Here is a 25,686-nt window from a genome sequence, read left to right on the forward strand (position 1 = left end):
TTAGGGTTTTTCTCATACAGTCTAGGTTTAAATTCAACAAAACTTTTAATGTTACTGGCCTTCCTGTAAACAATGGATGGGGCTTCAACTAAGATGTTAATAAGATAAGGGTTTCCTGTGACAATGGCCCCATTTTCTTAAAAACGCTTTTGATACTGTACCAAAGTTTTGTATGTCAAGATGCAGCTATTTTTGCATTTCTTATTCTCTGTGGAATTTTTTAACATTATCCTACTGGGGAGGTTGAGTGAAGGTGCTTCAGTCCTTTTCAGTTCTTTAATGGGTTCCAGAATGTTTTTTTAACATCTGAGTTTCATAGCCTCTCACTAGGAAATCATTCTCTAAGTTGTTCAGGTTTCTCAAAATGGTTCTATCTCAGTGGTAATTCTAGCTAATCTATAGCCCTGGGACTTCACCACATTATACTTGTTTTTTTACAGGATCCATACTTTTACTGTGGAATAGTAATTTAACCCTCATCTGTTTTCTGAATAGATCAGTGGTGATTCTGTTAGTGTTGGTGTCCTTGGAATTCTGCATATCTAAGAAAGTGGTTGAAGTATAGCTTTGGAAAGAGGTAAACTTCAGGAAGGGGGTTGTTTGATTGAGGTAAGTGATAAAATCTCCAAGCTGCAAGGTGTCAACTTCCACACAATAAAGATGTCATCAATAAAACGTAAATAGCATGTAATACACTGCATGTAGTCTGTGTTGTTTAACATGAAGTTCTCCTTCCACTTACTCAGGGCTATGTTAGCTATGCTGGGAGCCATAGCAGCCCCCATTGCTATACCAGTTTTTTTGTTTGTAGTATTTGCCATTGCAGGTAAAAAACAGAATCACCACTGATCTATTCAAAAAAATCAGTGAGGGCTAACTTACTACTCCACAGTAAAAGTATACCAATACACTGTGTTTTACAGCACAATAAACCACTCTCATACCTGATAAAAGCTATATGTATATATATATATATATATATATATATATATATATATGTATACAGTAAGAAAGTTTATGATGCAACTATTATTCTGTTATTTTTGTTTTACTTGGATTGCTTGTCTGTGTGCTTAATAAAGGATCTTCAACTGGAAACAGACTGTCCACCCTGCTTGGTTTACTTTTAAATAGTGTATATATATATATATATATATATATATATATATATATTATATTTATATAAATATATATATATATGTATATACATATGTATATATATGGATCTCGTACTATTGAGCGAAAGCTCAAACAACTGAAACCAAATTGGCCGAACACACTTTAGCGAAAGTGCTTTTCACCAAAAGAGCACTTTCGCTAAAGTGTGTTAAAAAAACTAGAAAACAACAAAATAAAAAAAAAAAACACCTTACTCAAGTTTATGCAGGGGGGCAAGCCCCTCTGCACCTGCCATGTAGGGGGCTGCTTCCCCCACACTCCCTACTTTTATATTCTTACTCCAAGATTGCACTACAGTGGAGAAAATGGAATATTCTCCAATCGCAACTGTGCTATGATCTCAACTACAGCAATCTTCCCACATTTTTATCCTTATTTAAGCACTTTTGTGAAAGTACTTTTTCGGTACTTTTACGGATCCCATATATATATACACATATACATATGGGAACACTTTATATTCCCGAAATTCTAAAATATCGAATTTCAGAATCCTGAGATTATAAAGCCGAAAGCTCAAAACTCCGAAACCCCAGAAGTGCAAATTTCAAAATCCTGAAGTCCGGAGATATTGAATTAGTGCATCTGGTGTTGTGGTATGTGAATGGATAGCTAAACATTCAGGTAATTATTTATGTTTAAGGGTTTTGGTTAGGGGCTTTAGTGTGTGTCATTGTGTTTTGTTACTGTGATGTGTGTGTGCGAGGGGAATGTATTTTGTATGGTGGTGTTTTTGTGTGTTTGTCTGTGTAGTGCGACCTTGGAGTTAGTATATTTAAGTAGGGGGGTTTTGGGGGTGTAGGTTTGTGTGTTTGTGTTTGGGGAAGGTGTGTGTTTGTGTATGTGTGTGGTGTATGGTTAGTGTAGGAGTCGCGATTTTGAAATTCTCTCTTCTTGGGTTTCGGGATTTTCAGGTATTAGCTTTATGATCTTGAGATTCTGAAATTCGATATTTCAGGATTATAAAGTGAACACACAGACATATATATATATATATATATATATATATATATATATAGATAGATAGATACAGAGGTAAATATATAGGTGAAAATGTGTGTGCAGTTGAATGTATATGTGGATCAATAGGACCAGATCTTAATATGTGCCCCAATGACCTATCCATCCACAATTTTAAGTATATAGTTTCAACTCATCAGTTTTAGCAACCTCTCCAGTCAATATTTTTTTTTTCTTCTTTTAGTACTTTTCTTTTATACCCTATTCTAGCCCATGTCACTTTAAGCTCTAAAAACTCAGCCATCTGTTATTTCTTTCATATCTTTTGAATATGTGACATATTCTATTTTCATTCTAAAAGCCCCCATTCTGTATGCCCATTCTCTGGTTCTTTTCCTATTTTCAACCTTCCATATCTTATAACTTCTCATTATTTTAATATCACGTAACTTTTCCCTTCTCCTTTCTCAAATACAGTTAAAATCACCCACCATAATAGATGCATTTGATAGGACAAAGCTTTAAGTTCCTCAGACATCTTTTCCTCTCAGTCATGTTAGTAAATGCATAAACTACAATTATTTTTACATTTATTTCCATTCTCCTTCTATCACTTATCACTAATCTTCCTTTTACTTCTACCATCATATCCAGAATTATGTCTTCACTTTTAGAAAACATTCCTATTCCTAAACACCCCACTGACCATATAATCTTATTACTCTATACTGCTTCAGTTCCTTTTTAAAAATTTCCACACATCTTTTATCTAACAAACATATAACCTCCATACTTAAATACTGTTTAGTCACTACTACACCTATAATATCATTGAGAATGCTGTTAACATTTAATGCTAGTATTATTAAGTCACCCCATTACTTTTTTGTGTCTATATTATTTACAATTTCTTTTTTATTTTCTTCTCCATTCAGGGGCTTCCAGCTGGTTTATCATAATTCTCCTCTTATTCTTCTCCTGTCTAAAATTATGTCTCTTCCCCTTCTTCACTACCTAGTGATCCATATATTTTTTTATATTTTCCCCATAATATTTTCTGTTTGTAGACCACTGTCTACCTAATTCTTATCATCCTTTTCCATATTAATTATATTTTCTCCTTCCCCAGAATAATTTCTTCTAAATATATTCAGTTCCATTATCATCAGATTGTTTTTTTTATCTTCATCTAACATTTCATTTTCCAGTATGTGATAGTGAAACCAAAAATGTCCCAATCTATTGTTTTTTATGCAATTAGGATTGCATTTTTTAGTAGTTTGTCTCAATTCCCTATGCTGAACACATCTTTTATTCAATCTTGCACCAAGAGCTTGTCATCCCTATGAATCCCCACCATAACAGGTATATTTAATAGGACAAAGATTTAAGTTCCTCAAACATGTTTTTAATCTCCAGATTAATAAATATTTATTACTCCTCCCTTTAACCTTAATTTAGCACTCCTCCCTTTAACCTTTCTTTTGCCAAAGTCTTCTTAATTAATAACTAATAAATATATGAATCATTACACATGGCTGCTGAGCGATCCCTGGCATTTAGTCTGTATAGCAATCTGTTCAAAGCTTCTATTCTCACCTTTCCATAACTGTTGTGCCCTATTGGACTCCTGGACCAGCTCAATCCACCTACCTAAACCTGCCCGAGTATTTACTCTCCTGGGTCATCCAATTGCCCTTGGACTAAAAGCCACAGCAACTAATATTCTGTTCAAAGCTTTTATTCTCACCTTTCCACAACTGTTGTGCCCTATTGGACTCCTGGACCAGCTCAATCCACCTACTTAAAGCTGCCCGAGTATTTACTCTCCTGGGTCATCCAATTGCCCTTGGACTAAAAGCCACAGCAACTAATATTCTGTTCAAAGGTTCTATTCTCACCTTTCCACAACTGTTGTGCCCTATTGGACTCCTGGACCAGCTCAATCCACCTACCTAAACCTGCCCGAGTATTTACTCTCTTGGGTCATCCAATTGCCCTTGGACTAAAAGCCACAGCAACTAATATTCTGTTCAAAGCTTCTATTCTCACCTTTCCACAACTGTTGTGCCCTATTGGACTCCTGGATCAGCTCAATCCACCTACCTAAACCTGCCCGAGTATTTACTCTCCTTGGTCATCCAATTGCCCTTGGACTAAAAGCCACAGCAACTAATATTCTGTTCAAAGCTTCTATTCTCACCTTTCCACAACTGTTGTGCCCTATTGGACTCCTGGACTAGCTCAATCCACCTACCTAAACCTGCCCGAGTATTTACTCTCCTGGGTCATCCAATTGCCCTTGGACTAAAAGCCACAGCAACTAATATTGTATGTTACAGACAAATCCTTTGTCTTTTTGATTACTTTTTGTAAATACTTGACCTCTGCACCTCCTAGGTGCAGTAGTTCTCCTGCCATATCTGCCAGCAGCCATACACCCCCCTATTTTACTATTATTGTTCTCTACTGTCTGCCCCTAGATACTGTTGCTCCATTCCTGCTTTGGAACACCCCTCTATCCTCTTCCTTTTCCACTACTTTACTTTATATTTATATCCCACGGCGTCCATCTCTACAAGGCTCTTACAGACTTTGGCCACTAGATGGCAGTATTTACCCACCTCTAATCTCACTTTATTTTGTCAACCTACCACTTACTCCAAACCTTTCATGCTTGCTGCACTCCTCCCTTTAACCTTTTTTTTGCCAAAGTCTTTTTAAATCGTGTACCTATCTCCTTCCTTAGTTCTTACAAATCTCTTTACCTAGTCCTCCTCACTACCCCCACTCCTCCCAGGCTTCCCCTTACTCTGCCAGGTTTTTCCCCTCTCTATTTACCTCCTCCCTCCACAGACTTATACCTTGACTTCTTTATTACTGTCTCCTATGCATACCTTCATCCTTACTGATTGTTTCTTCCCAGTACTCTCCTGACTTGGGTCTGCCCCGCTCAGTTCGCCCTGCGGGCTCACTCTGCTCCCATACCCTAACCCCAATTTCCACCCACCCCCACTACTCCTACACTTATACTTCACTAAACACACCCCTTTACTTCCCAACCAGTCACAAAGCTCCCAATCACAAGACCACTCCCCTATCTCTATCTGACCTAATAGTGCTAATCACCAATCATCTAAACCACACCCCTATTACCTATCCTAATTCCATCCTCTGCACTAACTACCTCCCATTCTTACTCCTTCTCAACCTCCATTAATTTCTCTTATCTTATACTATAAACCCTCCCCATTCTCTGCTAACATCCTCCTTTATTTTTCTAGCTTATATCCTCACACTACTTACTCTCATCTAATATCTAATCTTTACCATGGCCACAACACAAAGAACTATTTTTACATACATGCTACTCTTAACTAGCACAATAGCCTCTCTAACCATACCCTATTCTCTCACCTTCTTTGAAAATCGTACTCTGTTTGAACAAAACCTTCATTTCCAACAAACTCTACCATCTGCTTGTATTAACACCCTTACTCACAGTAACATAACCTCTACTTCTAACTATATACTCCCAAAATATCGCAGAGCAACACACGTGACATACTTCACTTCCCAAAAAAGTCTTAATAATGTCCATAAAATGTTTAATATCCAACAACATCACCAATCTCACCTCCTCACAGACGGGGATATTCATCCAAACCCTGGCCCCAACTATAACAATACCAATAACCTAGATAATGTAGCTTTACCAATGTATTCCACATTAGCTAAAGCACCTAACTCCCTCCTGATAGCTCACCTCAATATCAGAAGTATCAACAATAAAATTTCCCACTTGCATGCACTCCTAGATCTGCACTCATTTGACATTTTATGTCTCACAGAAACATGGCTAAAACTGTACTACACTAGACCAGGAAATTACCCCTCCAGGTTATAATATCCTTAGACACGACCGCAAAACCAAAAAAAGTGGAGGTATAACTATTATCTATAAAGCTAATCTCCAAGTTTCCCTCTTTAACAAGATTCCATCATTAGACACCAAATCTGAATTGTTATCAACCAAACTCCAAATAAACAACTCAAAATCGATCTACCTTATTTGTATGTATCTTCCCCCTGGAAGCAATACTAATACTCTTGAAAACCTACTTAATTACCTATCTACCCAACTACCACAAGAGACCATTGTACTGAGTGATTTCAACATAGACTGGCTCACCTGCAGTTCCCTGACCCCAACTAACCACATAAATCTATATAGTTTCTCTCAATTAATAAACACTCCAACTAGAATTCACAAACCTAACGGGAAAGAATCCACCCTTGACTGGATACTAACTAATAGCCACCCTAATAATTATACTCCAGGAACCCTTCCCGATAATATCAGTTACCACATGCTCACTTACATTATTAGACAAAAAGTTCAATTTCCAACTACTCATAATGTCAAAACTTCACACTCTAAAAAATTCTTTAATCCTGATAGCTTTCTAAATGAAGTAAAAGCATGTGATTGGTCACCACTAACATATCTTGAACTTAATGAGGCTGTAACCTACTTTAACACTAACTTTCTTCAAATACTAGATCACCACTCACCTTGCCACTCTACTAGAATAAGATCCAAATCTGCCCCATGGCTAACTAAACAAACTAGGCAAAAAATGCTCCTTAGAAATAATATATGGGCTAAATGGAGAGCTACCAAATGCCCATCTGACCACCTCCTCTTTAAACAAATGAGAAACACCACCAAAAGAGATACTCTTAGGGATAAAAAAGACTTCTACCTAAACCTCCAACAAACTTCACAACAAACTCCACAAAAAATTTGGTCAGGTATTAACAAACTTCTTCAGCCAGGAAACACTACTACTCCCACCCCATTAGGTTTCAACCAAAATAATTCCAACCAAATCCCTGATGCCTTTAATAACTACCTTATAGAAGCCATTCAAACACTCGCCAACTCATTACCACCTTTAACTGCTTCTCCATCTAATTCCTCCAAGACTCTATCCCCAACCTTACATATACACCCTGTTCCTACATCTCTTATACAAAAGCTACTTAACAAACTAAAATCTTGCACCCCATCTGCTGTCCGTCTCCCATCCGAATACCTTCAAATTGCCACAAAAGTCATAGCCTACCCCATATCCATCCTCATTAACAGAACCATCTCTGAAGGCAAAATCCCTACCATATGGAAAGTATCCCACATCATCCTTCTACATAAAGGTGGAACCTCAATTGAGCTCACTAACTACCGACCTATTGCCTTACTCTCCCCATTAGCTAAGATCATGGAAAATGTATTCACAAACAACTACTCAACCATCTACTACAAAATAATTTACTAGCCAGCTGTCAACATGGCTTTAGACTGTTCCATAGCACTACTACTGCTCTTCTCTCCTTTACTGACTCTATAAACAAAAATCATAACAATAACTCCTTTTCCTCTGCACTATTCATAGGCCTGTCTAAAGCCTTTGATATGGTTAATCATACTCTTCTTCTAGATAAACTAAAGTACCATTCTCTTGATCCGCAAGCATTACAATGGTTCAAATGTTATCTTCAAAACAGACAGCAAGCTGTACTCTGGGAAAACAATCTGTCTTCATTACTTCCTGTAAATACTGGAGTCCCTCAAGGCTCTATCTTAGGTCCCCTTCTTTTTTATATATTTATTAATGACCTCCACATGAACATACCCCAAGCCACCTGCATTCAATATGCAGATGACTCTACCTTAATCTGTACTGCTAATAACATATCCTCCCTCCAGTCCCTCACCCAAACTGCTTTCCAAAATGTTGAAAACTGGTTCATGCAACACCGCCTTCTCAATCCTAAAAAAACAAAACTACTGCTTTTTACTCCAACTCATAAGTCACCCACTCTAATCTTCACTATAACCTCTAACAATGCTACTAACATTGCACCAGAAACTACCACCCGCCTATTAGGTGTCACAATTGATAATCATCTTAACTATGACAACCATATTAACTCCACCTTTTTTTTTTGTCTGTCAACATAAAACTTGCTACTCTCTATAGAATTAAACCCTTCTTTACCCCCTCAGCCAGGAAAACTATTGCCCAAACCCACCTGATTTTTACCCTTTTCTATGCCTCTGCTATATTTACTAACCTATCTAAAAATAACATCTCCAAACTTTCTACCTGCTATAATAGCATAGCTAGATTTGTCACATCCTCTCCCTTTAAAATTCACCACTGCCTTAACCTTAAACAACTAGGATGGCTAGAAATACAGAACCATATACTCTGTCAACAGTTACTTATCACCCAAAAGATCCTATACCACCCCAATGACACCCCAATCCTCACCAATCTGATTTCTCCATATAAAAATCTGGCTACACTACGTTAAGCAAATAAACTCCTTGTCTCCTCAATTAAATCAAAAAACAAAGCTGGTGACTCACTTTTCTCAAACACTATAGGGAAAAACTGGAATCAGCTCCCTCCTGAACTATCTACCCTAGCATCTACCTCTCAATTCAAAAAACACATTAAAGAACATCTGGAAACTCGGTGGCTCTGTCCTTGTGCGACCCCTGACTGAAACTTTTATTTCCCTCCAGCTCATACCCTTCCCCTCTCCCCCATCTTTTGCCTCCTAATCTAGTTACTTCTCTTTTGCTTTCATCTTAGTAATAGGATAAAATTGTAAGGACTTTACTCTTTCTGCCCATACCCTTTTTGTTTCTAATATACTTGCTTATTTAGACTTAGTTTAACTTTTAGCATAATGTCTATAGTCAACACTTTTATAACTATATTTCCTTTTTTTCCCTTTTACCAATGTTACCACTGTATGATTAGTTTATATGGCTATGTTTTACATTTTCTTTTTTTTTAACATTGTTATTGTTTTTGCTTGGAGCTTTTCTCCCCGGGCCTCTACTGAAAATGGACATATATCCAGCTAGACTAGCCCGGTCAACAAATGTAAAATAAAATAAAATAAAAATAATAATAAAATAAATCTCAGTCATGTTAGTAAATGTATAAACTGCAATTATCTTTACACATCATTTTATTATCCATGTATCACCTATTACTAATTTTAACATACTTTAGGTTGAACAAAAAGTGATTACATTTGTAATATCCTACCTTCTTCCCTCATGCACATCCAGTATCACCCATATATCCCAACCTCCTGTCCAGACATTTTTTCTATATACATTGTTGTTGACTTCATATCCCTTATTACAAATAGAAAAAAAAATATATATATATATATATATATATATATATATATATCACTCAATTTCCTCTATCTCCAATGTTCTGAAATGCACATTTATTTTCTTCCTCAACTGTAGTCCAAAGTTCTGAAAACTATACTTATCTCATGGTGCCAATGAACTCTTTTCCCATACTTCATTTATAATATTTTTCAAATAACGTAAAAGATTCAAAAGTAACCTAAGAAAAGTCTTCTATTCCTTAATGTAGTAATGTTCTCATGTTCTGTACTTTAAACCCCAAAGGTAAAACAATACTATCCATAACTTTATAATTCTTAATAGCATCACAGTTCTTTGTTTTAATTCTTACTACAGTTCTTCTGTTTTGGTTTTGCTGTCATTGCACCAGTTCTTGTCCTTTTTCACCTTGAAACACATCTTTTTTGCCTTAGTTTACCATTTCTGCATATGAAAACATTTTCTGTCTGCTCACAACAATACTGTATGGCAGGGGCATGCCTTTAAAGCCAGCTACTCCATTGGCCAAGCATACTACCCCCAACAGCTGTCCACAGCTTCTGATACTCCAGTTTCTTTTCCTAATTCATCAGGCAGCACCTCATCTGTTACCTCTTCCAGCATATGATCCACTACACTACTCCAACTTACTTTCACATCGATATTTGGCTCACCTGTTTCCATCATCTGGAGTTTCCAAATCTCTTAACTCTAACTCTGTAACAGCAAGCTCCTATCTTATGGAATCTGCTTGTGATAATTCAATATTCTAAATTGCAGTACATGCAACAGCTGCCTTTTTTTCTCCACACACTAGTGACAGTCCTCTTGTGCCACCTAGTGTCCAATATGAGTAAGGGAAGTTCCCTTGTACCCTGGCCAGATTTGCCCTAGTCAGTATGAATACTACCTAAGGTCTTCCCATAAAAGAAGACACTGACCTACTGGGACTGCTCTGGTCAGCAATGTGTATGTAAATAAATAAATGTAAACAAATACTGACAAATAAACTTATCAGAAACCACTGACACTTCAAGAAAGCATAAATGCAATATATAAACTAATATGATTTTAGAAAATAATTTACAATTCATAGCCATATCCTCCAACTGTCTATAAAAGCCCTGCTCACAGAGAAATAAGGTAATTATTGAATGAGCAGGGCAAAAGTACATTGTTAAGAAATCAGCAGTCACAGAAATAAAATTGTTTTTCTGAAAAGGCAAAATCCATACCTGCAAAGTTTCAAACACTGACTGAGCTTTTCCATTGTGAAATGGTAGGAAACACCCATGGTACCAAGCTTTACTAACAAGCCTAGTTCCTAAACTTGTAAGAGTCATACTTTGGAGCAATAGGAATCCCTTCAAGTCTATGGCAATAAACAAAATTCAACAATAAAATGCCAGCAATCTTGCAAGCAGATAGTATATCTCTAGTATGTAACTCAAATCTATATTGAAAAAACAACCAGAAAAAGTTATGTAACTTGGGGGATCAAGATGGAGACCAACCTATAAACACCTTGCCAGCAACACTCCCCAACAAATGTGATATATATAAACTGCATATTGATTAAACACAGTCCTCCAATAACAAAATTTTAAAGTGTAAGTTATTATATCATGCTGCATTTAAAATACTGCATTGAAATCCTCACAAACTTACCTGAAGGAAGTGTTTTAATTTGTCCATGTGCATTCTCTGACTTCCGAGCTACAAACGAAAAGCAAGAATTAAAATAAGCCTGTGGTAACTTTAAAGGAAAACCAAACAGAGTTTTAACAACAAAAAACACTTTTTTGAAGTAACAAAATGGCAAATGAAAATGAGCATACGGATATTCCAACAACAAAAAACAAACTATCAATGCTTTCCACACCAGAAAAAGAAGTTGCCATAAAATGGGCATAGCCAAGCAACAAGAAGACAAAAATATTAACTAAAGAGAAAACAGATCAATGCACTATCACCAAAGAGTTAAAACTGAAATTGCAACCTCTTCTGTCTTCCATGCAACATGCAACTTTCCTGCCAACTTCAAGCATTCGGCAATGCAATCAATCATATGACCAATAGACTTGAAATATCAGAAACTAAAGGCCATAAAGATTTTATCTTAAATGTCTGACTGCAGCCAGAGACAAAAATGTCTGGGAAAACTAGGAGTAAGAATCTTACTGCATTGTCCTTAGGGGTGAACTAATTGCAACCCTGGAATGGTGGAAGTTTTTGAAGTTGTTTTATAGCTTTCAGATGCTGCAACAGATCTTAGCAAAGCTCTGGGTGTGTATTATACTACAGTCAGGTGACCAGAGGTGATGTCATTCTATAACCAGCACTGAAATGATTTTCTAGATATTAGCGAGAGATATTCCAGAACTCTCGCAGCAGGACTTTGTTTTTTGGAACCTTACAGGAAAGATCTCTCACAGATATCTCACACAATCTCACACCTCATCTTGCCTTGCTGTAGTAAGCAACTCAACATTCATCACCTTGCCTTGCTGTAGCAAGTAACTTAACTAGGGAGCAGTAATTCTTAAATCAGTGAGGAAAATATAGTGAGATTAGTTAAGTATTGTTTTTCTGCATATTTGGGAATCTATCCAACTGTGTTATTTTTATAGCCCCTGTGATTGTAACACTGGTGTTTATTGTAACTAGATATTCAGTATTCTCATGTTTTCTATTTTATTTATTATATGTCTATACTTTTCATTGTGGCTGGTGTTTCATAGAATATTTTTAACATCTTAAGAATATTTATGGTTATTTTAATAACACTGTGGCCACTCCTGAAAGCCTTGCTGCATTGGTCAAACTCTACCATTTGTATTAGTATTAATTTTACTCTATATAATTGGCTACCCTTCTAAGAACCTTAGAGTAGCTGATTGGTGGCAGTATAATTAGCTTATAGTCTGGGCAGAGAGGGCACATCTTGTAAATCTGTTTGTGTGTGTGTGTGTGTGTGTGTGTGTGTGTGTGTGTGTGTGTGTGTGTGTGTGTGTGTGTGAAAATCAAATATCCAAGTGTGTGTGTCAGCTACTTGGAACTGGGACACAGAGCTCCAAAGTGGTCAGTGTGGAGTCTTGTTTGAGGCCTGGATAGTGTGTGAGAGTCCAGACCTAGGTGTGGAGTGTGGTCCCTGTGTGTTCAAATTTTTTCCAGAATGAAGATTGATTTGTATGACTGACTGTATTAATTTAACATTATTTTCTACAAAGGTTAGGATGGATGATATCTTTGTTTGCTAAATGTACTGTGAAATGTGGGTCTTGACTTTAATGCTTATGATTCCCAGTTGTGACTGGAACTTTATTGGAATGGAACATTGACTCCTCATTCTATTAATTGAATGGAGATGGTTTATATCTGACAATGACATTCGTGTGCACTTTCTCTCTTTTATTCCTTGAAGGAAGTCATATCATAAATAGGCAAAATTATTAATGCAGCTATTACTGAATAAAAGACTTGATACTGGCTTTAATTAGCAAATAGTTTAAGATTTTAATGCAGTATTTTTCATTATTTTAGTAATAATAAATATAATATTCTACAATAAATTTAATTAAGAAGAAATGGACAACTCAATGTGATTTTAGTTTGTGTTCATATTCATTTCTTAAGCTCTCTTTTCTTTCATTTTTATCATATTATACATTACAGGGGCTAAAAGCTAAGAATTGATGTTTTAGGACAGCTATGTTATACTTGCCCTATTTAAAATGCATTTTTATTCTAATTATCATTCTAAACAAACCAATGTGTAGAGGGTGTGCAGCAAGTTTATGTTAATGGCATTTTTATTCATATAACCGTTTATAGGATGTTAAATTATTCTCCTCCTGGTGGTGTGAAGTCATGGTTAGGGACAGGGTTTTTACAAGAAGAGTCGCTTTCTTTACCAAAACTATTCTAAAACTGTTGGCGTATGATTTATGAGATCCTCATTTTTTCATCTATTAAATGTTTTCATGGGGAACATTTATGTGTGGATCACAGGTTCAGAGAATCTTAAAGGAATCCAAACAGATAAAATGAGAAAGTTTCTTTTTTCATCTAAATTTTAAGTCAAAAGCAGAAATTGTATTTGTCCAGGGGGTTGACATGACATCTAGACAGTGGTGTCTGGTAAGGGAAAAATGTCTCAAAGTAATCATTGAATCAGGTAACAAGTCAAACAGCAATGGACTTGCAATTATTATTCAAAAATCTTTCAAAGATACGATATTGAAAGAAGATTCAGACAACAAAAGAAGATGGTGCTGTGTAATTGTTAAACATGCTTTTTTTTTGCTAAATCTGTATTATTCTTAAACATATATGCACTTTGCACTAAACAACATAAATTTATTATGATAGTATATAAACTATTAAGTCTTTCCCATAATCATTACTACATTGACTGGAATGTCGTTAACGATCCCATTTTTGACAGAGCAAGTAGAAGTAAATCATATAATTGTTATGTATCAGATGTGACATTGGAATTAAAAACAGACTTTAGCATATCCAATCCTTTTAAATTCCAAGATAATGAAACTATCCCAATAAAATTTATCTATTATTCTCATTGTTACAAAACTTGGTCTAGATTAGATTTCTTTCTAATATCAAAAATAATTTTAAGAACTGATCTTAATTTTTATGTAGAACCTAGGTTCTTTTTTTTGACCATTCTAGAACTACTCTTAATATAAGTTGTCTAATACTTGTAAATCAGAAAACACTAAAACTGGATTTTAACCAAATCTATTTTACTTCAGAAAGATGGCATTAAGTCAGAAATTAAAAAATATAGTAAATAACTTCCGAAGTAATTTCTCCAATTCTCAATTTGTTATTAAAACTCAAATCAGAGGTACTTTTATAAGTAAAGAGTTCTTCTACAACAAATCTTACAAGTTAAAAGAGAATATGATAAAATATAAGATCAACAAACTGGAACAGGAATTGTGTTTAGACTATAAGTCTGATTCAGTAAAATATCTAACTGAACTTCAGAAAGAACTGTATCTTCTACATGTAATGCAGCAATCACTTTATGAAACAAAAACCTTAGCCAAATATTCAAAATGGGCCCAAGCTCCTTCCAAACTTCTGGCAAAGTTTATAAATGTCAATAAGACCTCTCCTTTGATAACTGAATCTCATACCAAGATAATCTTTACAATACTAAAGAAGAGATTATGTAAATATTTAAACAATTATACACTCAAGCTTATGGTGAACATAATCTCTCTTTTGACTCCAAAGAACAAGAACAATTCTTAAGTTGCTTAAAATTCCAAAAGGTTAATAAAGACCAACAAAATCTCCTTACATAACTGCTTACGCAATTATAAATGTTACTAATAATTATTAACCTTAAAAATGGTAAATCACGTGGTCCAGATGATATAATTTCTAAGTTTTATAAAACTTTTTCCCCCCAAAATTTCAAAAAAATATTGTTATACTTGTTTAATTATATAGAAGAAAATGGTACTTACATCTGAATAATTTCAAAACAAAATTTATCCCAAAAGCCAAATCTGATACTAAAAATCCTCTAAACTATAGACTGATTTGTATTATAAATGTAGATATTAAGATATTTGCCTCATTACAAGCAAATAGATTAAAACTTATACTACCAGAAATAAACTCACCTAATCAATCTGGCTTTATTGAAACTAGACAAACCTATGACCATGCACTTACATTAGATATTTGATTACACTTTCTAAACAACATAATAATTCAGTCTTCATACTTGTAGTTGATACTTTTAAAGCTCTTGACTGACTTAATCTAGACTTTCATTTTTCACTTATGCCACAATTCAGTCTACCACAATCTTTTATTAAATGGATCAAAATTCTGTATACTAATGCTTATACATTGTTATATATTAATAACATTTCTTCATCTCCAATGAAAATTATCAATGGAAGAAGACAAATATGCCCATTATCCCTGTATATATTTAGCAGATATATAGAAACTTTCTTTCTTATTATAACACACAAACAACTTTCACCATATTCCTGAAATTTATAACACACTGTTATCTCTAACAACCTTTGATGATGACTTAAATCTTTATTTTACCTGGCCTAATGCTGGCTTACAAAACATTCTACAATCTATAGATATTTTATCTAAATTCTCTAACTATAAACCAAACCTGGCTAAATCTTCCATTTTCCCTTAAACCCAAACTATAAGTTGATTAACTATGTTCATAATACAGAAATCAAGGTAAGTAATTCATTAAAATATCTTGGTATAAATTGTTACCATGACCTTATTGTATTTTACCTAGAGACCCTAATGAAATTATGGACTGCTATCAAACAAGACATTCTTAGATGGAACAAACTGAATCTGTCTTTCTGACCCAACGTTGACATTATTAAAATGAATATACTCCCAGATTATTATTCTAATTTAATATATCAAATTTGAAAATTCAATATAAACTCCTTAAAGATATAAACACAAGTCTATCAAAGTATCTTTGGACTCCTAAATCTATCAAAATCAGCTACCAAAACCTGACACAGCCTAAATATATTAGTGGATTGGACCTCCCAGACATTAAGATTTATTATTATATCACAATTTCATTTAAACCATAACAACTAGAGTCCCATAATGGTTAAATTGTGGTATAAATATGTACACAAATACTAATGTAATCCCATAGCTTTACCTTTTGTTTAATAAGGATAGCCTTTATAATAAAAATCCTTCAAGATTTGATGGATATGCTAAATTTAAAAAATATTCATGATACTTCAAACAATTCATCTTAACCTTAACCTTAAATTAAATAACCTAAAGATAAATCTCTCTAAATGTCCCTTGCTCAAGGATAAAACTGTTTTTGACTTTTATATACACACAAGTCTCTAATTATTGACCCAAGAGGCACTCTAAATCTCTTCAAAAGCTATCTTGTAATACTGAGACAAAATAATTTGTTTCAAAGCATTTGGACAATCCTAAAATTAATGAACATAATGTAAGTTTGTGCAAACTGATATGGACTGCATTTACCTTGAAAAAGCAGATATCTAATGCTTATAAATTAATTATATCTATTAAATATCAAAATGTTATAATTTATTTTAAATACTGGACTAATATTAATCATTCAATTACACCAAATCAAAGAATCCAATCAATTCAATCAACCCTAAAATAATTACCTTTCAAAAAAATCCTATATCCCCAATTAATGATTGTAAACAATGCATATTTGACCCCAGGTATAATTAGCATGTTTTTCCCCATATCTTCTCCAAACTGCCCCCAATGTAGATATCAAAGAGCTGATTTATTACAATTTTTTTGGAGTTGGAAGTGCTCTTATAAACTGTGTTGTTCCCTTAAAATCAGGGAAGAGAAAATAGGATATGCTAAATCCACCTTATCTTGGGAATTTGTAATATTACATACCCACCCCCGGCATGGTACAGCTTGACCTATATGTACTATTTGCATGTTTCTGATTAAGAAAACATTATATTACTTAATGTTGGCTTGACAGATCAAAAAATGTCATGGGAAGGATTTAAACAAGCTGCTATCAAATATATTACAGCACACAAGTTAATAGTAATTAATCAACATAAACAATCCTATTATGTACATTACTGGGATAAACATTATAGTCAAATTTTATAGTTAATCTTATATTTTTTCATTGAATACCCATAAGAAATTATCTGAGGGGGTTAACAAAATATTTTTTTTCTCAGGATATCTCTTATTTTGTTTTATTATCATATTTATTAACTTATATGTTAGATTTATATAGGCAATTAGCACTCTTGTGCATAGTTAGCATTATAGTTATTGTTAGAGTGTGTTCAACAATACACTAATGTTGAAAGTAACTTTGCTATAAATATGCAACCTAAATAACGAATAAGATAAAGCTTGCTTAAATGTAGAAATAGAGTTTAGCAATATGTGATTAGCATCCATACTAAATGATTGTGGCTTTAAAAAAAAAAAATAAATATATATATATATATATATATATATATATATATATATATATATATATATATATATATATATATATATATATATATATATATATATATATATATATATATATATATATATATATATATATATATAAAATAAAATAAGGAACTTGCTTATGAATGTATTACACACACACCAAGAAAGATTACTTCTTATAGACTTAGCAAGAATGTAAAAAAAACAGGATATATCAGAAAAAACCTAATCTGCTTTCTTTAACAGGATATGTGTTTATCCACAAGGCATTTTCTTGATAAATATGTTTTTCTAAGAAAGTTTAAAAATATGCTTTTCTAAGAAAGTTTTATCCACAAGGCATTTCCTTAAAAATATGCTTTTCTCCACTTATCAGCATTTGTACAAGAACAGATGTGTCAGCATTTGCGTCATCAAGGCAGTATCTTTCCAAAACCAAGAGTGTGTGTGTTTAACTAAAAAAATATATAAAGTCTGTATTAAATCTAGTTATGTTAGGGGTATGGTAGGGACACATTTTCTCCTGAGGTAAATGTTATATCTCTCACATCATCTGTACTATATGAGAAGTAAAGTAGAACATTTTCCTGAAGCTGTAACAGAAGTGCGTGTGGTTTATTATAAAAGTTATTGGTTGCTGCTCTTAAAGACAGGTGCTGCAAAGTATATTCTCTCATCAGTGTATATTCTGCAGGTTTCTGTATGCAACAGACTGTGAATGCAACTATAACCAGACTTTGATTACAGCCAGCAAGACTGAGTGTCTTAAGAAGACTTCAAATCCATCACAGTAAGCATCAGAGTAACAACACAGTGCTTTGGCAACTTAAAATTAATTTTTCAGTTATGTTATATGTTTTTTTCCTTGTGCAATTAATTGATGCTCTTAACCCATTTTAAAAATTAAATAAGTTTAAATAACTTTAACAAGTTTTAAAAATGAAATAAAGATATTGGGAGGAACGTTATGCAACTCGTATCCATCTTGGAAAAACAGTAAAAAAAAAACACTATCCAGCAATCTTGTAAACAATCTACCAACCAGGGATTTGGTGTGAGAATATACTGGAAGATGAGCTGATAACACCAGAAGATCAAACTAGCAAAGACATCCCTATACAATATAGAAAAATATACTGTTATGTAGAGATAGAAGGGAAGCAAGTGGTTAACAGCATCAAGCATCAGGAAGGAATGGTACAGGAGAAGGGATCTGGAATGAGGAAGTCAAAGCTAGATTCAGAGGGGCTGCAGCCAACTGATACAAAGTGTCAGGGTACAGTGTGACAGAAGAAATACAAGGAATTCAGCATGTAAGGTATACAAAATAGTGGTGCAGCCAGTGGTACAGCAACTTGGGCAGTGAAGGTAAAGCAGTTGAGGAAGCTAAAGGTGACATAAATGAAGAAATGATGATATCAGAAGCCAAAGTTGCTCCAATTGCAGAGAAGGCCAAATAGAACAGATTACTGTGATTCAAGCACATGTACAGGTAAGTGGAGACGATCTGGTGAAGAAGATTTGGGATAGACAGGACAAAGGCAAGAGGAAATAAGGCATGGCTATTGATGAAGGTAGGAGAGTGGCACTGAATTGAGAGAGAGAGGTGGCAGCATTTAACGTGATACCCTGACCACATATAGAAAATGGGGGGAAAACGGGGTTGATGATGATGATATTTGCACCAGTATTGCTGTGTAGCAGTGCTACACTCTGGCAACTGCAAGGGGGGTAATAACAGAAGTACATGACTCCAAAATTCCTTCTCAGAATACTCACTGGAGGGCAAATCTGAGGAATATTCCTTACAGGAAAAACGTGCAGAAGAAATATAAATCATCTCTGATGTCTGAAGGCAGAAGAACAAGGATAATCATAAAACAACAGCCTTAATTTGGCATAGTAAGTCTTCTGCCAGAATTTTCTACATAAGAAATCAAATATTAAATGCAGAACACAGCTAAACACTGAAAATGTAATGTAATAAAACAGTTTGAAAAACAGAAACAATTTTAAAACAACTATCACCAAAGAATTTTCCACTATAGGGGCATACAATAAATGCTTCTATAGCGTCAGCATCTAACAATATTAACCTCACCATAATCTGACCCATAAAAGAAGTCCTATAAACACATATGATGTAGTAACTTTACCACGTCACTCTCCAATTTCCAATGTAATTATTTCTATCGATCATAGCAAAACATACAGAATGATGAATGAATAGCTAAATTTAACCAACTTCAGTAACAGTAGACTAAGCTGTTTTAGTAATTAGTATCAACAGCTAAGTCAGTGAAGTGAATTTATTTGTGCAGAAATTTTTTTATTTACTGTATAAAACTAGGCAAAATATGCATTCTTTAAAGTTCTGTTGTGTATTACTGTGGAGGCTGAGTTACTTAAGCTGAAATTCTATGCTTTTCCAGTGGCTTAGGTTAACTAAACTGGGAAACAATAAACCATAAGTAACTTAAACAATAGAAAGTCATTTTAGTAATACTGGGCGGGGAAAATGCATTACATTTAGCCTTTCTTTTAGTGCACACATAATACAGATACAAAGAAAGTACAGTGAAATTAGAAAACAGTTTTCACTAAAGGGAACATTCAAGAAGTCAAAGATTGTTGCTTTCATTTGACAACTCAGAGTTTATCCTTGTGGTCTAACATGAGCACACATGATTTAAACAATAACCCATGACTGGGTGTGGATAATGCTGGATTTACCCACAGTTTGTCATGAGGCCGAAGCCCAAGTGACCAAACAAAGCCAACCATGGGTAAATCCAGCATTGCCCACACCCAGCCACGGGTAATTGCTATTATATAATGACAATTGTTTAAGAAAAAAAAATACTTACTTTTCTTAAATAACGTCTTTGTATAATGCCTCCAACTGCCCTTCTATGGTTTTTCCGGTATCCTGGGGCTTTTTCTGATATACTGCGCATGTGTATGGGACTTGGGTGCTCCCACACTTACACAGTACATCAGAGCTGTGCAGATGTAGCAATGGAGAAAGGAAGATCTCCATTGCTTTTTTTTTTTAATTGAAAATAAAAAAGTAATCGGGAGACATTTTACATTCGGGAGAGCAGGGACAGACAGAATAAAAGAATAATCAGGTGAGTTTTTTTACGTTTTGCAGCACGTACCTGATTATCCTCTTATTTTTGTCTGCACCATCTCCCTCACTCATTTCAGGTCTTCTGTTTTCTTTTTTGGTCTAAAGAAAGAAAAGTAAAAAAATAGGCGATATACTAATGGGAAAAAGTCTGGTGACAGGACCTTTTTCCATTAGTATATTCTCAGATTTACAATGGGCATAGTGGTTGGGCTGGCCAATCAGTCTGCTAGTTTTTGAATATTAATGGCCAGTCATAGCACCACCATTCATTACTACTTAAGTATATATTTCCTTGCTCACGAGAGCGATTGCTTTAATTTTCTTTCATGTAGTGATCTTTTGAGATAACTAGTTTTAGATAGTTAATTTATCCAGGTTAACCAAAGCAAGTATTGGTAAATCCCATTTTCAGGAAATAACCCTAAACATCATCTTCTATGCATTCCAACATTTTGGCACTACATAAAAAAATATGTTCTTAATGATATGAACAATGTCTTCACTTTAAACAAGCAGCTGAGATTTTCATTAGTACAGTCAGGTACATAAATAACAATACAAAGGAAAAAGCAAAAACAGAGCAGTGTTGGGAGAAAGTGATAGCTTTTAGCATGTGCGTGTAATTTAACCAACTGGTTGTAAATAATACAATATTAAAATTAATGATAGCAGTGTCCTCCAGCATAAATCCATAACAACACTGTCAGCATCCTTAAAAAGATAACAGATGATGCAGACATACTTTGACATGCATGACAAAAAACAGTATTTTACACTTAATGATATTAATCATTTTATTTTAGAAAAACAAGCTGCTTACCTTTTCTGGACACAATGATGATTATTATTACTACAATTATCAGAAGGACAGCGATGCCAGTACAAGTTCCAATGATCAACACCAAGTAGGAACGTTCTTCTTTGAAAGAATGAAACATACAATATATCATGAATTAGCAAAAATAATACTGCATGAATAAATAATTTACTTCTGTGCTTCTAAGCATTCTGGATTTCTGGGCTTGCTGAATAATTTTCCTGATTTCTAGTATTTGGTGCATGACTGATCAATCATAGAAAATATTGTCAGATGCACCTCAAACTGATTAATGCAAATTATAGAAAGCGAGTGTCACTTATGTTCTAGAATGTTCAGAGATATCATGCACATCAAGCATTAGTTCTGTGAAGGAATAGGAGATCAAATAGGGCTGTATCTTACATGGCATAAAAGACTAGATGCAGATTTTCATGCAGGAGTCTATAAGAGACTGAGTACAGGGAAATGGCTGCCAGTCTCTACTGATAGAATTTTTTGAGGCCACTGATCTAGTTAGTTATGAATCTTTGAGGTCTCTCATGTTGTGTTGTATGTTTAGATAAATACATGCCTAAAGATGCATTATATTCAATAATGGGTCTTATAAGATATGAGTAAAGGGGATTTAAGACTTCTTTGGATCTACTGGAGATGCCTTTTGAAACTGGATGGGACAGATAAATGGCTTTCCAAACTACTGTTGTGACATAATGGTCAGATGATAATGAATAATCAACAAGTGACTAGATCCCTTAAAACAGTGTCTGATTGGAGGGTTATACTGCATATACAATAAGTGAAACAAGTGACTAGATCCCTTAAAACAGTGTCTGATTGGAGGGTTATACTGCATATACAATAAGTGAAACAAGTGACTAGATCCCTTAAAACAGTGTCTGATTGGAGGGTTATACTGCATATACAATAAGTGAAACAAGTGACTAGATCCCTTAAAACAGTGTCTGATTGGAGGGTTATACTGCATATAAAATAAGTGAAACAAGTGACTAGATCCCTTAAAACAGTGTCTGATTGGAGGGTTATACTGCATATACAATAAGTGAAACAAGTGATTAGATCCCTTAAAACAGTGTCTGATTGGAGTGTTATGCTGCATATACAATAAGTGAAACAAGTGACTAGATCCCTTAAAACAGTGTCTGATTGGAGGGTTATACTGCATATACAATAAGTGAAACAAGTGACTAGATCCCTTAAAACAGTGTCTGATTGGAGGGTTATACTGCATATACAATAAGTGAAACAAGTGACTAGATCTCTTACAACAGTGTCTGATTGGAGGGTTATACTGCATATACAATAAGTGAAACAAGTGACTAGATCCCTTAAAACAGTGTCTGATTGGGGGCTTATACTGCATATACAATAAGTGAAACAAATGACTAGATCCCTAAAAACAGTGTCTGGTTGGAGGGTTATACTGCATATAAAATAAGTGAAACAAGTGACTAGATCCCTTAAAACAGTGTCTGATTGGAGGGTTATACTGCATATACAATAAGTGAAACAAGTGACTAGATCCCTTAAAACAGTGTCTGATTGGAGGGTTATACTGCATATACAATAAGTGAAACAAGTGACTAGATCCCTTAAAACAGTGTCTGATTGGAGGGTTATACTGCATATACAATAAGTGAAACTGTTTTGTTTACCAGCATGAACAAACTGGTAACTTGGTCTAACCCATGACTGAGCAATTGTAAGTAAATTGAAGATTGAATAACAACACCAAATTTGCAATAATTTGCAAAATTAGATAACCAGGGGCAAAGAGTGCTGGTCTGAAGGTCTGAGAAACAGACGCCACTTAGGAAAGTGTCCAAAACTGAGCCCTGTGGTACCCCACTAGTTACGTTTTTATTATTTCAGAATCTGGTATCTGCTGTTCTAACCTCATGGGTTCTGTCAGACAACCTGTTTGTTATCCGCAGTACAATTTAAGGATCTAGGTTCAGTACAAGTCTGTCAATGATGCCTGTATGGGGAATAGTCTCAAAGGCAGGTCTAGACATGCTGTACCCACTGTATAATGAATATCCACTGTTTCAATTAGTTTTCCAAAGAAGTATGACTTTCCTTTGATGAAGCCAAATTGGTGAAGGTCCACGATTAAGAGATTTTCAGTGTCCATATAAATGAAGTCTGAGGTAATGATCCCAACACCTTTCTAAATGAGACTAGTAAGACTAATGGGTCTGTAGTTACCATGGTCTGTGCTTGGGCCACCCTTGTGAAATGGCATTACAATGGTTGTTTTTCAGGCTTCAGGAATGTAACCAGTAAAGATGCATAGATTAAATAGTTTTAAAGGGGGTTCAGAAGGCCCATATTTGGCACTGATAATAAGACAACCTAGTAAGTTATCAGGGGAATATATTACATCCACAAAAACCTCTTTCAGTGAATGGCTCTTCGCCAAATGATAAGCAACAAAATCTAACTCCCATGAATAGCCATTTCAGCAAATTTTTTCCTAGCAGAAAAAAATGCTTGGCCATCATTGGAAATTTGTCATTTTCCCCACTGTAGTGTGATCTCAGAGTTGGTATATTTAGTTAGGTGTGTGTGTGAGGGGCACAGCCCCCCACATTGATAGGTGTAGGAGGTGAAGCCCCCCACTTTGAAGAGTTTTAAATTTTGTCTGATTTTAGGTTGGCCAAGCATTTTTCCCCTAGGACGAAATTCACTGGAATGGCTGTTTGAGGGAGTTAGATTTCGCTAGTAATCATTCTGCGAACAGTTGTTCGCTGAAAGGGGTTTTCGCGGATGTAATACAGACCCATTAAATGGGCCCATGGTTGGAGCATTCTTAGTTTTTGAAAGGGCTATGAGAACTTATTCCATAGTAATTAAATGGGGAGGCCGGGCTTGTGGAACCTGTGGAATAGCTATGACTCTGGGTGGAGTAAAATTTGCACTAAATTTGATTTTGCATATGCATATTAGCTATTTCCTTTGTTTCAGAGAGTGTACTACTATTGTGGACTAGCTCTGAACATTGCTGGGTGTTAGTTCGTATCTTTCTGATATACTTAAAGAAAGATTTGCAGTTATTTTTGGTTTTAGAAGCTATTTTAGTTCAAACTCATCTTTGAGCTTCCTAATGGTTCTCTTAATCTCTTTGTTAGTTTGCTTAAGTGTGCTGTTATGGTAGGTAGAATGAAACTCGTATAAGCATTAAGTAGTTTCTTTCTTTCATTATATAATTTATTTATATGGGTATTCCACTGCAGGATTTGTTTTAAATGTCGAATTATATTTGTTGCAGATAAGGACTACTTTATCAATACAAGTATTTAAGCAGTAATAGAAGTCAGAGGCCTAGGTAGCAGCTTTAGCAATATGATCTTCCAGAGAAGGATTACAGCAGAATTTATCTAAGTCATCAGGTAATGGAAGAAGGTTTGCTTTTGAGAAATCCCTAAACACAGAGCTATTTACTGAAGGAGTACCAACAATCTTAAGAAAAATATGACTAAATTATGATCTGATTTAACAAGACATGGTGGTACACATGGAGATGTGCAAAAAGTGGCCATATTTGTTCAGACTACATCCAGGATATTGGGGACCCCAATAGGATGGTTAATGATTTGTGAAAGAGAGTTAGCATTTCTTTATTTATTTATCTATTTTATTTTTGTTTACCGGGGATATGAGACTGGGCCAATGGCTCTTTTTCAGTGGGAGGCCCGGGGAGAAAAAATCCATTATGCAAACACATTACAGACAATACAAGAAATCGATAACAATCAAGAATACATAACTTTGGTAAATATAGGTAATAAATAGTTTATACATAAACAATGTAAATGGACAGAGTAATATAAAGTGGAAAAAAAAAGAAAGCTAACAAATAAACCATCATGAAATAGCTTGTGCTATCGCAGAGAAATGACTGATCAGTAGATAAATATCATGGTATTGGTGGTAAATATTTGTGAGATACACATATGGTACATGAACAAGGATATGACTGATTGTTGCTATGCTAGTGTTACTCGTTCTAAACAGTGATAGGTAAGGCAATATTGAGGTGAAATACAAGAAGGAGGGAATGCAATGAAACTGTAGGAAGCTTGAGACAGGTAGAGAGATACTGGAATTCAATGGGAAGAAGGGATAATTTGGATATTAGAATTTAGTAAGGGAAGAGATATGTTGGTTGTAAGAACAAGGAAGGACAGAATGGTCAGCCTGGATTAGTGCAGGAGTAAAGCCAGTTTTTGGTTAGGTGTTCCTTAAGCAGTAGTTTAAATTTGGATGTGTTGTTAGAATTTAGTATTGTCTGAGGCATGGAATTCCAGGATTTAAATATCT

At 34.7% G+C, this 25,686-nt stretch overlaps 1 protein-coding gene across 3 annotated transcripts in view; it reads right to left on the minus strand.

Annotated features, from left to right (window-relative positions):
* Positions 1–25,686, minus strand: part of LOC122790854 (Fc receptor-like protein 5) — a 1,199,590-nt gene that overhangs the window by 335,366 nt on the left and 838,538 nt on the right. For all 3 annotated transcript variants that reach the window (XM_044058503.1, XM_044058502.1, XM_044058501.1), the window contains 2 exons: positions 21,346–21,444; positions 11,033–11,080 (listed from right to left, as the gene is read on the minus strand). In XM_044058503.1, coding sequence (XP_043914438.1) covers positions 11,033–11,080; positions 21,346–21,444 — 147 coding nt within the window. The remainder of the gene's footprint in view (positions 1–11,032; positions 11,081–21,345; positions 21,445–25,686) is intronic.

The sequence above is a fragment of the Protopterus annectens genome, chromosome 16.part0 (assembly GCF_019279795.1).
Source record: "Protopterus annectens isolate FY-2018-M chromosome 16.part0, PAN1.0, whole genome shotgun sequence".
Lineage (NCBI taxonomy): Eukaryota > Metazoa > Chordata > Ceratodontiformes > Protopteridae > Protopterus > Protopterus annectens.